We start from the raw sequence: 16,093 nt of genomic DNA on the forward strand, positions 1-16,093 counted from the left end.
GTATTGTGCTGACATTGGGGTGGGTTGTTTTGGGGGAGTGTTTTTGTTGTTGTTTTTTGTTTTTGTTTATCGGTGTTTGTCTTTTCTGTTGGTCCTTTGTTGTTCGTATTTTGATGGGAGTAAAACAATAAAGCAGATCTGATGATATCTATATTCACTGAGAAAACTTTAACTATAGCAGTCTAGTTAGTCTACAGTCACTTCACTTGTTAGCTATAATCGTGTTCAAGAAGTACCGATGCCATCGGGTGTCTTCGGTTAACTCCGGATGGAAAGCTGTTGATATGATATTTCCTTGACGACAAGCCACGATAACTTTGTTATCAGCATCTCCTTTCTTCAGATAGGCTAGAACATGGACCGATGGTTCGGTAATGCGTACAACAGCTGGGGCCCGAATGAAAACCCCGAGATATTTCGAAGAGTTCGCTGATGACCCAGTTTGAGTAATTAATTCAGGGTTCACGATTTCCACTTCTTGTTCAAAACTGTTAATCTGACGACCGAAATAATTCCTGGAGACAACCACGTCCATTGCTTGTAACTGAAAAACAAGTCAAAGACGTTACGTTAGTTTCTGTGGCTTGGCTATCATCGATTCTTGAAAGTATGTATCTTCTTGCAAATAAAAAAAGCAAGAACAAAACCAAAACAGAAGAACCCAATCGAACAACAACAAAAACCCCACACACACCCAAAAACAACAAACAAACAAACAAAAGAAAATAAAAGAAGGAAGGAAGGAAATGTTTTATTTAACGACGCACTCAACACATTTTAGTTACGGTTATATGGCGTCAGAAAAACAAACCACTGAAAATAGCAGCTGCTTGCACACCATTTTCTTTCTTTTTTTTACGTCAGCTTCATTGGAATGTGCAAAAATATTTGAATAGATTTTCCAACAGCCATCCGTGTCTTTATTTCTAATCAATACTAATTAGGGTTTTGTTTTTCTTTTCAACTCTAAATTTAATATAATACTTCAGATTTTAAATATATGTGCTAAAAATTAATAATACTCAAAAGTTAAAAGGTATACTCATTAAACCAACAAGCTGATTAAGTGTGTCTAGACGTACCGACTGCTGCCCGCCTTCTTTCTGATTCTCCATACCCTTTGCCAGAAGAATCATCCCTGCGCATGTTCCCCACGTGACCTTGCCACTGCTCTGTATCCAACTTCGTAGAGGCTCCAGCATGTGATGACGTTTGAGAAACAATCCGATTGTAGTGCTCTCCCCTCCCGGAATTATCAGGCCATCTATTTCCGGTTTAATGTCTGAAACCTGGCGCACTCCTTCAACGTCCACTTCTAAACCTAGCGATCTTGCTGCACTTGTCACAGCCGTCTGGTGTTCCAGAAAAGCTCCTTGTATTTCCAAAATTCCGACAGTTATACGGCCTCGGCTTTTCAAGGATGATGAATATGGCATAATGGAGTAGTAATTACGGGAATCACCTTGGAAAAAGACATATAAGATTAGATTAATATTTAAGCAATTAAAATAGATCATCTGTTGAAGGGGAGACACAGACGGTACGGTCAAAGAGGTACGGTCTGGCCGTTCCACTTTGTTTTTGTGAGTTATATTTGTTGTATCTATGAAAATGTCCTTCACAAGTGAATTTGAAAGGAGAGTATTGCAACCTCAAGCCGTACCACTATTTGTTTTTTCACCGTGCCGCCCCTGTGTTGTTTTTTGTTTTTATCTTGACGCGTTAGTCTTTGATTTCATTTAAATCTTATTAAGTTTGCAAAGTAGGTCCGCTTTAAATCAGTGAAGTCAGATCTGGAAAGAAACAAAGTTTTATCAAACATAGAACTAGTTTTATTATAATTTATATTGATAAAATACTAAAAACCCGCCGAAACTCGCTCCCTATATAAATTCCTACATACGCGTCTGACTATAGCTTTAAAAATAATTAGGTAGCATATTCATCAACAAAACATTAATAGAAGGTAAACTAAAGCGATTAGAGTTATGTACAAAACAACAACAACAATTATTAATTAATAATAAATGTTAAAAATCTTACTCTATCAGAAAGAACAAAACAAATGTATAAACATTAACATAGTTACTGCAAATTAAGTCAATTAAGCACGTCTTACACCCTCCGCCACATCTCAGATTTTAAAAAAGAATTTTTAATAATGTCCCAACACTCGGCGTTTGTTATATCAGTCAGAGGTTGGAACGGGATATATTCCTGTTGCTCCACTAAAGGCGATCGATCGAAAGAAAAAAAGTTTTATTTATCGATGCATATATTAACACATTTTTATTTCCGTTTATTTGGCGCGTGACATATGGTTAAAGATCATACAGAGATCGAGAGAAAACCCACTGACGTCTCTCCATGAGCTTCTTCTTCTTCTTCTTTTCGCCCAGTGGTACAGAGTTCTTGATGCGCGGTCGGTCTGAGATCGATCCCCGTCAATGGGCCCACTGGGCTATTTCTCGCTCCAACCAGTGCACCACGACTGGTATATTAAAGGCTGTTGTATGTGCTATCCTATCTGTGGGATGGTGCATATAAAAGATCCCTTGCTGCTAATCGAAAATAAATTAACGAGCTACTCTCGATTCACTAATATCAAAACCTATATTAGCTCGGCCATTTACCTTTCGACCGACCGTTCAAAATTGCGCCAAATTCCCTCAATCAAAATTGCGCACCCTTTTCTCTTTGGCATTTAACTGCTCCATTCAAATTCCATAGCACCAGCACCACCCCCACCCGCCTGCTACCGATTTGATCGGGCTGCTGGTGCTCCCTTGCACCTGCCAGTGCAGGCGGTCCCTCCTCTCCTCTCCCCCCACCTTTCCTGTCATGGACGAAGGCCCACGACAGGCGTGCGCTACAACAGCTTGTTCTGAATGTGCACGTAAAACCCTATGACATGACATGACATAATCGCAAAATAGTAGCCCATGAAGTGGCGACAGCGGGTTTCCTCTCTCAATATCTATGTGATCCTTAACCATATGTTCGACGCCATATAACTGTAAATAATGTATTTTCGTTCGCTTAATAGCTGTATATGTATGGTTTTGTGGTCTATTAGAGTGCGCCTTGCGGCCCAATACCTCCTGACTTCAGCACTCGAGGTTTCTGTTACGGTTACCTCACCCTCAGTCCATATCAGTCCAGTCTCTACCCATGGATCAACCCAGCTTGGGTGTCCCTAACAAGAGCCAGAACTCCTTCTGCTATAGCTCTCCGAGTCATTGAGACATACAAGTACAAAGGGGTACTCAATGAGCAGCAACTTCTAAATATTTTATATGCACCATCCCACAGACAGGATAATACATTCCACAGCCTTTGTTACATCATCTGTGGAGCACTGGCTGGAACGAGAAATAGCCCAAATGTGCCCACCGACGGGGATCGATCCTAGACCGCATCAAAAGGCGATCGATGCTCTCGGTTTTTGTGCTTTAAATGGAAGCTCTACTACTGAACATGAATGCGTTCCAACCAGTAGTATATTAAATATTGTGGTATGTGCTGTCCTGTATTAGGTACATGTATATCTATATTTAAAATAGTCCTTTAAAATGATCCTATATCGACCTCGATGGTGTAGTGGTTAAGCCATCGGACCTAAAGCTGGTAGGTACAGAGTTTGAATCTCAGTATCGGCTTCCATCCAGAGAGACCGGCCTCGGTGGCGTCGTGGCAGGCCATCGGTCTACAGGCTGGTAGGTACTGGGTTCGGATCCCAGTCGAGGCATGGAATTTTTAATCCAGATACCGACTCCAAACCCTGAGTGAGTGCTCCGCAAGGCTCAATGGGTAGGTGTAAACCACTTGCACCGACCAGTGATCCATAACTGGTTCAACAAAGGCCATGGTTTGTGCTATCCTGCCTGTGGGAAGCGCAAATAAAAGATCCCTTGCTGCCTGTCGTAAAAGAGTAGCCTATGTGGCGACAGCGGGTTTCCTCTAAAAAAAATCTGTGTGGTCCTTAACCATATGTCTGACGCCATATAACCGTAAATAAAATGTGTTGAGTGCGTCGTTAAATAAAACACTTCTTTCTTACCATCCAGAGAGCGTTTAATGACGGAGTGTAAATTACTACACTGAAACCCCTCTAAACCGGACACCCTCGGGACCAAGTAAAATGTCTCGTTATAAAGAGGTATCCGGTTTAGAGAGGTTAAGTTTTAACTGATTTTTAAAAAAGGACCTTGAAAAATGTCCTGTTTTGTGGGAATTCCGGTATACAGAGGGTCCAGTTTTCAGAGGTTTCACTGTATAAGGTTATTGATATATGTATTTAATAAACACTGTCTAAACAAATATGTCGAAGTATCCTTTCACCACGCGGTGACAACAGGTCAGAGGTCAGCTAGCTGTTTTTGCACTAAATATTTGCAAACTATTTTGACTGGTTCTCGCCTTGATCATTCCGTTTAACGTGTAGCGTAAAAACCAGTCTAGCAAGTGTTACGAGGACGAAAGGAAATGGTTTATTTAATGACGCACTCAACACATTTTACATAATCGTAATTAAAACGTGTTAAATAAAACATTCCTTCCTTTCTTCCTTTATTTCTGGCTCCAGCCAGTGCACCACGACTGGTACATCAAAGGCCGTGGTATGTGCTATCCTGTCTATGGGATGATGCATATAAACGATCCTTTGCTGCTAATAAAAAAGAGTAGCCCATGAAGTGGCGACAGCGAGTTTCCTCCCTCAATATCTGTGTGGTCCTAGACCACATGTACGACGCCATATAAGCGTATATAAAATGTGTTGAGTGCGTCGTTAAATAAACCCTTTCCTTCCTTCCTTTGTCCAGTCGTGGTGCACTGTTTGGAACGACACCACATCAGCTATTGGATGTCAAACATTTGATAATTATTTACATGTAGCACTAGAGGAAACCCATTACAGACAGACAGTTAAAAGGGTTATTTTGTTTAACGACACCACATCAGCTATTGGATGTCAAACATTTGGTAATTATTTACATGTAGCACTAGAGGAAACCCATTACAGACAGAGAGTTAAAAGGGTTATTTTGTTTAACGACACCACATCAGCTATTGGATGTCAAACATTTGGTAATTATTTACATGTAGAACTAGAGGAAACCCATTACAGACAGACAGTTAAAAGGGTTATTTTGTTTAACGACACAACATCAGCTATTGGATGTCGAACATTTGGTAATTATTTACATGTAGCACTAGAGGTAACCCATTACAGACAGACAGTTAAAAGGGTTATTTTGTTTAACAACACCACATCAGCTATTGGATGTCAAACATTTGGTAATTATTTACATGTAGCACTAGAGGAAACCCATTACAGACAGACACCTAAAAGGGTTATTTTGTTTAACGACACCACATCAGCTATTGGATGTCAAACATTTGGTAATTATTTACATGTATCACTAAAGGAAACCCATTACAGACAGACAGTTAAAAGGGTTATTCGGTTTAACGACACCACATCAGCTATTGGATGTCAAACATTTGGTAATTATTTACATGTAGCACTAGAGGAAACCCATTACAGACAGACAGCTAAAAGGGTTATTTTGTTTAACGACACGACATCAGCTATTGGATGTCAAACATTTGGTAATTGTTTACTTGTAGCTCTAGAGGAAACCCATTACAGACAGACAGTTAAAAGAGTTATTTTGTTTAACGACACGATATCAGCTATTTGATGTCAAACATTTGGTAATTGTTTACATGTAGCACTAGAGGAAACCCATTACAGACAGACAGCTAAAAGGGTTATTTTGTTTAACGACACCACATCAGCTATTGGATGTCAAACATTTGGTAATTATTTACATGTAGCACTAGAGGAAACCCATTACAGACAGACAGTTAAAAGGGTTATTTTGGTTAACGACACCACATCAGCTATTGGATGTCAATCATTTGGTAATTATTTACATGTAGCACTAGAGGTAACCCATTACAGACAGACAGCTAAAAGGGTTATTTTGGTTAACGACACCACATCAGCTATTGGATGTCAAACATTTGGTAATTTTACATGTAGCACTAGAGGAAACCCATTACAGACAGACAGTTAAAAGGGTTATTTTGTTTAACGAGACCACATCAGCTATTGGATGTCAAACATTTGGTAATTATTTACATGTAGCACTAGAGGAAACCCATTACAGACAGACAATTAAAAGGGTTATTTTGTTTAACGAGACCACATCAGCTATTGGATGTCAAACATTTGGTAATTATTTACATGTAGCACTAGAGGAAACCCATTACAGACAGACATTTTGTTTACGAGAGCTATTGGATGTCAAACAGTAATTATTTACAAAAGAGGAACCCATTACAGACAGACAGTTAAAAGGGTTATTTTGTTTAACGAGACCACATCAGCTATTGGATGTCAAACATTTGGTAATTATTTACATGTAGCACTAGAGGAAACCCATTACAGACAGACAGTTAAAAGGGTTATTTTGTTTAACGACACGACATCAGCTATTGGATGTCAAACATTTGGTAATTATTTACTTGTAGCTCTAGAGGAAACCCATTACAGACAGACAGTTAAAAGGGTTATTTTGGTTAACGACACAACATCAGCTATTGGATGTCAAACATTTGGTAATTATTTACATGTAGCACTAGAGGAAACCCATTACAGACAGACAGTTAAAAGGGTTATTTTGTTTAACGACACCACATCAGCTATTGGATGTCAAACATTTGGTAATTATTTACTTGTAGCTCTAGAGGAAACCCATTACAGACAGACAGTTAAAAGGGTTATTTTGTTTAACGACACCACATCAGCTATTGGATGTCAAACATTTGGTAATTATTTACATGTAGCACTAGAGGAAACCCATTACAGACAGAGAGTTAAAAGGGTTATTTTGTTTAACGACACGACATCAGCTATTGGATGTCAAACATTTGGTAATTGTTTACATGTAGCACTAGAGGAAACCCATTACAGACAGACAGTTAAAAGGGTTATTTTGTTTAACGACACCACATCAGCTATTGGATGTCAAACATTTGGTAATTATTTACTTGTGGCTATAGAGGAAACCCATTACAGACAGACAGTTAAAAGGGTTATTTTGTTTAACGACACCACATCAGCTATTGGATGTCAAACATTTGGTAATTATTTACTTGTAGCTCTAGAGGAAACCCATTACAGACAGATAGTTAAAAGGGTTATTTTGTTTAACGACACCACATCAGCTATTGGATGTCAAACATTTGGTAATTATTTACTTGTAGCTCTAAAGGAAACCCATTACAGACAGACAGTTAAAAGGGTTATTTTGGTTAACGACACCACATCAGCTATTGGATGTCAAACATTTGGTAATTTTACATGTAGCACTAGAGGAAACCCATTACAGACAGACAGTTAAAAGGGTTATTTTGTTTAACGAGACCACATCAGCTATTGGATGTCAAACATTTGGTAATTATTTACATGTAGCACTAGAGGAAACCCATTACAGACAGACAGTTAAAAGGGTTATTTTGTTTAACGACACGACATCAGCTATTGGATGTCAAACATTTGGTAATTGTTTACATGTAGCACTAGAGGAAACCCATTACAGACAGACAGTTAAAAGGGTTATTTTGTTTAACGACACCACATCAGCTATTGGATGTCAAACATTTGGTAATTATTTACATGTATCACTAAAGGAAACCCATTACAGACAGACAGTTAAAAGGGTTATTCGGTTTAACGACACCACATCAGCTATTGGATGTCAAACATTTGGTAATTATTTACATGTAGCACTAGAGGAAACCCATTACAGACAGACAGCTAAAAGGGTTATTTTGTTTAACGACACGACATCAGCTATTGGATGTCAAACATTTGGTAATTGTTTACTTGTAGCTCTAGAGGAAACCCATTACAGACAGACAGTTAAAAGAGTTATTTTGTTTAACGACACGATATCAGCTATTTGATGTCAAACATTTGGTAATTGTTTACATGTAGCACTACAGGAAACCCATTACAGACAGACAGCTAAAAGGGTTATTTTGTTTAACGACACCACATCAGCTATTGGATGTCAAACATTTGGTAATTATTTACATGTAGCACTAGAGGAAACCCATTACAGACAGACAGTTAAAAGGGTTATTTTGGTTAACGACACCACATCAGCTATTGGATGTCAATCATTTGGTAATTATTTACATGTAGCACTAGAGGTAACCCATTACAGACAGACAGCTAAAAGGGTTATTTTGGTTAACGACACCACATCAGCTATTGGATGTCAAACATTTGGTAATTTACATGTAGCACTAGAGGAAACCCATTACAGACAGACAGTTAAAAGGGTTATTTTGTTTAACGAGACCACATCAGCTATTGGATGTCAAACATTTGGTAATTATTTACATGTAGCACTAGAGGAAACCCATTACAGACAGACAGTTAAAAGGGTTATTTTGTTTAACGAGACCACATCAGCTATTGGATGTCAAACATTTGGTAATTATTTACATGTAGCACTAGAGGAAACCCATTACAGACAGACAGTTAAAAGGGTTATTTTGTTTAACGACACCACATCAGCTATTGGATGTCAAACATTTGGTAATTATTTACATGTAGCACTAGAGGAAACCCATTACAGACAGACAGTTAAAAGGGTTATTTTGTTTAACGACACGACATCAGCTATTGGATGTCAAACATTTGGTAATTATTTACTTGTAGCTCTAGAGGAAACCCATTACAGACAGACAGTTAAAAGGGTTATTTTGGTTAACGACACAACATCAGCTATTGGATGTCAAACATTTGGTAATTATTTACATGTAGCACTAGAGGAAACCCATTACAGACAGACAGTTAAAAGGGTTATTTTGTTTAACGACACCACATCAGCTATTGGATGTCAAACATTTGGTAATTATTTACTTGTAGCTCTAGAGGAAACCCATTACAGACAGACAGTTAAAAGGGTTATTTTGTTTAACGACACCACATCAGCTATTGGATGTCAAACATTTGGTAATTATTTACATGTAGCACTAGAGGAAACCCATTACAGACAGAGAGTTAAAAGGGTTATTTTGTTTAACGACACGACATCAGCTATTGGATGTCAAACATTTGGTAATTGTTTACATGTAGCACTAGAGGAAACCCATTACAGACAGACAGTTAAAAGGGTTATTTTGTTTAACGACACCACATCAGCTATTGGATGTCAAACATTTGGTAATTATTTACTTGTGGCTATAGAGGAAACCCATTACAGACAGACAGTTAAAAGGGTTATTTTGTTTAACGACACCACATCAGCTATTGGATGTCAAACATTTGGTAATTATTTACTTGTAGCTCTAGAGGAAACCCATTACAGACAGATAGTTAAAAGGGTTATTTTGTTTAACGACACCACATCAGCTATTGGATGTCAAACATTTGGTAATTATTTACTTGTAGCTCTAAAGGAAACCCATTACAGACAGACAGTTAAAAGGGTTATTTTGGTTAACGACACCACATCAGCTATTGGATGTCAAACATTTGGTAATTTTACATGTAGCACTAGAGGAAACCCATTACAGACAGACAATTAAAAGGGTTATTTTGTTTAACGAGACCACATCAGCTATTGGATGTCAAACATTTGGTAATTATTTACATGTAGCACTAGAGGAAACCCATTACAGACAGACAGTTAAAAGGGTTATTTTGTTTAACGAGACCACATCAGCTATTGGATGTCAAACATTTGGTAATTATTTACATGTAGCACTAGAGGAAACCCATTACAGACAGACAGTTAAAAGGGTTATTTTGTTTAACGACACCACATCAGCTATTGGATGTCAAACATTTGGTAATTATTTACATGTAGCACTAAAGGAAACCCATTACAGACAGACAGTTAAAAGGGTTATTTTGTTTAACGACACGACATCAGCTATTGGATGTCAAACATTTGGTAATTATTTACTTGTAGCTCTAGAGGAAACCCATTACAGACAGACAGTTAAAAGGGTTATTTTGGTTAACGACACAACATCAGCTATTGGATGTCAAACATTTGGTAATTATTTACATGTAGCACTAGAGGAAACCCATTACAGACAGACAGTTAAAAGGGTTATTTTGTTTAACGACACCACATCAGCTATTGGATGTCAAACATTTGGTAATTATTTACTTGTAGCTCTAGAGGAAACCCATTACAGACAGACAGTTAAAAGGGTTATTTTGTTTAACGACACCACATCAGCTATTGGATGTCAAACATTTGGTAATTATTTACATGTAGCACTAGAGGAAACCCATTACAGACAGAGAGTTAAAAGGGTTATTTTGTTTAACGACACGACATCAGCTATTGGATGTCAAACATTTGGTAATTGTTTACATGTAGCACTAGAGGAAACCCATTACAGACAGACAGTTAAAAGGGTTATTTTGTTTAACGACACCACATCAGCTATTGGATGTCAAACATTTGGTAATTATTTACTTGTGGCTATAGAGGAAACCCATTACAGACAGACAGTTAAAAGGGTTATTTTGTTTAACGACACCACATCAGCTATTGGATGTCAAACATTTGGTAATTATTTACTTGTAGCTCTAGAGGAAACCCATTACAGACAGATAGTTAAAAGGGTTATTTTGTTTAACGACACCACATCAGCTATTGGATGTCAAACATTTGGTAATTATTTACTTGTAGCTCTAAAGGAAACCCATTACAGACAGACAGTTAAAAGGGTTATTTTGGTTAACGACACCACATCAGCTATTGGATGTCAAACATTTGGTAATTTTACATGTAGCACTAGAGGAAACCCATTACAGACAGACAGTTAAAAGGGTTATTTTGTTTAACGAGACCACATCAGCTATTGGATGTCAAACATTTGGTAATTATTTACATGTAGCACTAGAGGAAACCCATTACAGACAGACAGTTAAAAGGGTTATTTTGTTTAACGACACGACATCAGCTATTGGATGTCAAACATTTGGTAATTGTTTACATGTAGCACTAGAGGAAACCCATTACAGACAGACAGTTAAAAGGGTTATTTTGTTTAACGACACCACATCAGCTATTGGATGTCAAACATTTGGTAATTATTTACATGTATCACTAAAGGAAACCCATTACAGACAGACAGTTAAAAGGGTTATTCGGTTTAACGACACCACATCAGCTATTGGATGTCAAACATTTGGTAATTATTTACATGTAGCACTAGAGGAAACCCATTACAGACAGACAGCTAAAAGGGTTATTTTGTTTAACGACACGACATCAGCTATTGGATGTCAAACATTTGGTAATTGTTTACTTGTAGCTCTAGAGGAAACCCATTACAGACAGACAGTTAAAAGAGTTATTTTGTTTAACGACACGATATCAGCTATTTGATGTCAAACATTTGGTAATTGTTTACATGTAGCACTAGAGGAAACCCATTACAGACAGACAGCTAAAAGGGTTATTTTGTTTAACGACACCACATCAGCTATTGGATGTCAAACATTTGGTAATTATTTACATGTAGCACTAGAGGAAACCCATTACAGACAGACAGTTAAAAGGGTTATTTTGGTTAACGACACCACATCAGCTATTGGATGTCAATCATTTGGTAATTATTTACATGTAGCACTAGAGGTAACCCATTACAGACAGACAGCTAAAAGGGTTATTTTGGTTAAAGACACCACATCAGCTATTGGATGTCAAACATTTGGTAATTTTACATGTAGCACTAGAGGAAACCCATTACAGACAGACAGTTAAAAGGGTTATTTTGTTTAACGAGACCACATCAGCTATTGGATGTCAAACATTTGGTAATTATTTACATGTAGCACTAGAGGAAACCCATTACAGACAGACAGTTAAAAGGGTTATTTTGTTTAACGAGACCACATCAGCTATTGGATGTCAAACATTTGGTAATTATTTACATGTAGCACTAGAGGAAACCCATTACAGACAGACAGTTAAAAGGGTTATTTTGTTTAACGACACCACATCAGCTATTGGATGTCAAACATTTGGTAATTATTTACATGTAGCACTAGAGGAAACCCATTACAGACAGACAGTTAAAAGGGTTATTTTGTTTAACGACACGACATCAGCTATTGGATGTCAAACATTTGGTAATTATTTACTTGTAGCTCTAGAGGAAACCCATTACAGACAGACAGTTAAAAGGGTTATTTTGGTTAACGACACAACATCAGCTATTGGATGTCAAACATTTGGTAATTATTTACATGTAGCACTAGAGGAAACCCATTACAGACAGACAGTTAAAAGGGTTATTTTGTTTAACGACACCACATCAGCTATTGGATGTCAAACATTTGGTAATTATTTACTTGTAGCTCTAGAGGAAACCCATTACAGACAGACAGTTAAAAGGGTTATTTTGTTTAACGACACCACATCAGCTATTGGATGTCAAACATTTGGTAATTATTTACATGTAGCACTAGAGGAAACCCATTACAGACAGAGAGTTAAAAGGGTTATTTTGTTTAACGACACGACATCAGCTATTGGATGTCAAACATTTGGTAATTGTTTACATGTAGCACTAGAGGAAACCCATTACAGACAGACAGTTAAAAGGGTTATTTTGTTTAACGACACCACATCAGCTATTGGATGTCAAACATTTGGTAATTATTTACTTGTGGCTATAGAGGAAACCCATTACAGACAGACAGTTAAAAGGGTTATTTTGTTTAACGACACCACATCAGCTATTGGATGTCAAACATTTGGTAATTATTTACTTGTAGCTCTAGAGGAAACCCATTACAGACAGATAGTTAAAAGGGTTATTTTGTTTAACGACACCACATCAGCTATTGGATGTCAAACATTTGGTAATTATTTACTTGTAGCTCTAAAGGAAACCCATTACAGACAGACAGTTAAAAGGGTTATTTTGGTTAACGACACCACATCAGCTATTGGATGTCAAACATTTGGTAATTTTACATGTAGCACTAGAGGAAACCCATTACAGACAGACAGTTAAAAGGGTTATTTTGTTTAACGAGACCACATCAGCTATTGGATGTCAAACATTTGGTAATTATTTACATGTAGCACTAGAGGAAACCCATTACAGACAGACAGTTAAAAGGGTTATTTTGTTTAACGACACGACATCAGCTATTGGATGTCAAACATTTGGTAATTGTTTACATGTAGCACTAGAGGAAACCCATTACAGACAGACAGTTAAAAGGGTTATTTTGTTTAACGACACCACATCAGCTATTGGATGTCAAACATTTGGTAATTATTTACTTGTAGCTCTAGAGGAAACCCATTACAGACAGACAGTTAAAAGGGTTATTTTGTTTAACGACACCACATCAGCTATTGGATGTCAAACATTTGGTAATTATTTACTTGTAGCTCTAGAGGAAACCCATTACAGACAGATAGTTAAAAGGGTTATTTTGTTTAACGACACCACATCAGCTATTGGATGTCAAACATTTGGTAATTATTTACTTGTAGCTCTAGAGGAAACCCATTACAGACAGACAGTTAAAAGGGTTATTTTGGTTAACGACACCGTCTGTAATGGGTTTCCTCTAGTGCTACATGTAAATAATTACCAAATGTTTGACACCCAATCAGCTGAATGGATCTACCAAGATGGTTTGATCCTGCGACGCAAGCACCTCAAGCGAGCACTCTACCGACTGAGTGGTTGAACTTGCCCAAGGTAATTCCGGCCTTGCCTGGTATAATCCGGTTACCAGTAAACCGTACTGTAATAACAAACAGAACTGCATGTACAATGGGACGTAATCGGGACACGTCCCTCACATGAAATACCGATCGGGTCGCGAGGTGTCCCGTGATATAGTATGTTAACTGTTCAAACTATAACGAGCGGTATTACAGCTTTGACTGCCCTGTATTTACACGACTAAAGGAAAGGAATATTTGTTTATATAAAAAAAACCCGCCGCTAATAGAAAACTACTGCTTAGCTCGAAAGTCCTAGACCAATTCTGTTTATAATATAAGTGAGAATATGGATTAATAAACTAATGTGCTCCAGTGATGTCGTTAAACAAAACAAACTAACTTTTAACTAGCCCTATCTGAGGATAAACAGGGTAGAGGAAACTGCTCTACTGTGAACTGTGGTGTGGGTGTGGGTAATTTTTGGCATGCTTTCACCAGATAACTGTTCAAGCACGCCTGTCGTGGGCACAACCTCTGGCTTCACCGGAGAGTTCTGTCCATTACTATGAACTGAAAATGCCTATCTATTTAATGCGTACCTAGGCAGCAATTTAGAGCCCTCAGGTGTGAAAACATTCGTCATTCGACCTGCGCAGGATAAAGGCAGTAACTGCAATCCTATATAATTCGAACGATTAATGAAATTAACTATTTTATTACGCAACTTTAGCGTAGTAGGCTCGCACGTGTTGAATGCCTTGTCGCCTACAATATCTACACACCAAAACTAAGCAGTACGTAAATAAGAACAATTTATTTGTGATTTTTAAAACAAAAATTGACTTCGAAACGTTTTTTAAAAATCAAAACCATCAACTGGAAATAAAATAATAAATAACATTTAACAATACACCATTCATTTGCTGATCATAACTGATGTAAAAGTAGTTCCGTCCCCAAACAGTTATTTTTTGGTCAGTGATCGAAAATATAGAAATGTCGTCCTAGTTAACAAAGGACTCGGTGGTGTCGATGTTAAGCTACCGGACATAAAGCTGGTAGGTACAGGGTTTCAACAACTCAATGGGTAGGTGTACGACTACTACACCCTCTTCTCTCTCACTAACCACAGATTACTAACCCACTATCCTGGACAGACAGTTCAGATAGCTGAGGCGTGTTCCCAGAACAGCGTGCTTGAACTTTAATTGGATATAAGCACAGAAATATGGGTTTTTTTATTTAACTTTTTTTTTTTAAATTCATAATCATACAGTTAATACAATAACTTTACATAACAGATCCAATGTTTATAAATAATTATTACTTCTCGGTGGAAGAGATACCCATGTGATATTCTTCGTATCTTCACATTGTGGAATATACTAGTATGTCTTTTGAGAGGTCATGACCTCTGATCAGGTGATCGACTGTCTCACACAGTACAACTCCGCATAGACGTTTATGCAAAAAGTGTGCGCATGGACTATTTGATTCATATTTTTAAATCGGAAAAATACTTTCTGTCAATTATTACAAGTAATGTTAGCAGCATAATTTAACAAAATATATATTTTAATAATTCTGTTTAGACTTGCTTATGTTTATAATATTGTTTGTGTAAACTTCATTGATAGGCATGTGGCGTAGGAATGCAAAGTTTCATTGATAAATAGCTAAATGAAGTGACGTCATTTTCCCCGGTCTTTAATCTGTGCATTTTCATGTCTTGTTTAGATATTTTGGAAGACATTATTGAGATTTTTGTTCATTGATGTGAGGTGTAATAATTAAATACTATACTCGTTCCCATGTGAGACCGTTTATATTACAACTCGTGTGTTTTTAATCGTACATCACTCGGTTTCGCTCGTGATGTACGATTGAAAACATACTCGTTATTATAAACGGTCTCACACATGAACTCGTTTAGTATTCTCTATGTAGCCTGTACGCATCGATTGCACATTTTATTGAACATTATACACGCACATCTGTACATCTTTTTATATGAGAAAATAATTATTTACCACTCCAAAACACGAACCAAATTATCACAATAAATATTAGTAATATATAAAACTGTTAACATTATTTGATTTTGTTTTAACTGGGAAATTCACAGCCGAATTGTTATTATTAATACTACATCCAACAGATTACGACTTACCGTATGAAAATCGACCATGGAACAGAACACAGGTGTCACAGAGAAGAAATCGGTGATCTCGTGTTACGTACGAACGGGCGAGGTGAGAACTGACACAATAACATTTCGGGCAATGTCACACCTATTGCGTCATACGAATAACCGAGTTACGGCGAATTTAGTCACACCGACACGGGCTTAT

General features: G+C 37.3%; 1 protein-coding gene across 1 annotated transcript; it reads right to left on the bottom strand.

Moving 5' to 3' along the window:
* Window positions 1-137: 137 nt before the first annotated feature.
* Window positions 138-16,045, bottom strand: LOC121381008 (probable pyridoxal 5'-phosphate synthase subunit PDX2). The gene is made up of 3 exons (XM_041510080.1): window positions 15,913-16,045; window positions 1,083-1,462; window positions 138-544 (listed from the first exon to the last, which is right to left on the bottom strand). Exons 2-3 carry the CDS (start codon window positions 1,434-1,436, stop codon window positions 203-205), a joined length of 696 nt encoding a protein of 231 aa, XP_041366014.1. The 5' UTR covers window positions 1,437-1,462; window positions 15,913-16,045; the 3' UTR covers window positions 138-202.
* Window positions 16,046-16,093: the final 48 nt, after the last annotated feature.

Source organism: Gigantopelta aegis, chromosome 9 (assembly GCF_016097555.1).
Source record: "Gigantopelta aegis isolate Gae_Host chromosome 9, Gae_host_genome, whole genome shotgun sequence".
Taxonomy (NCBI): domain Eukaryota; kingdom Metazoa; phylum Mollusca; class Gastropoda; order Neomphalida; family Peltospiridae; genus Gigantopelta; species Gigantopelta aegis.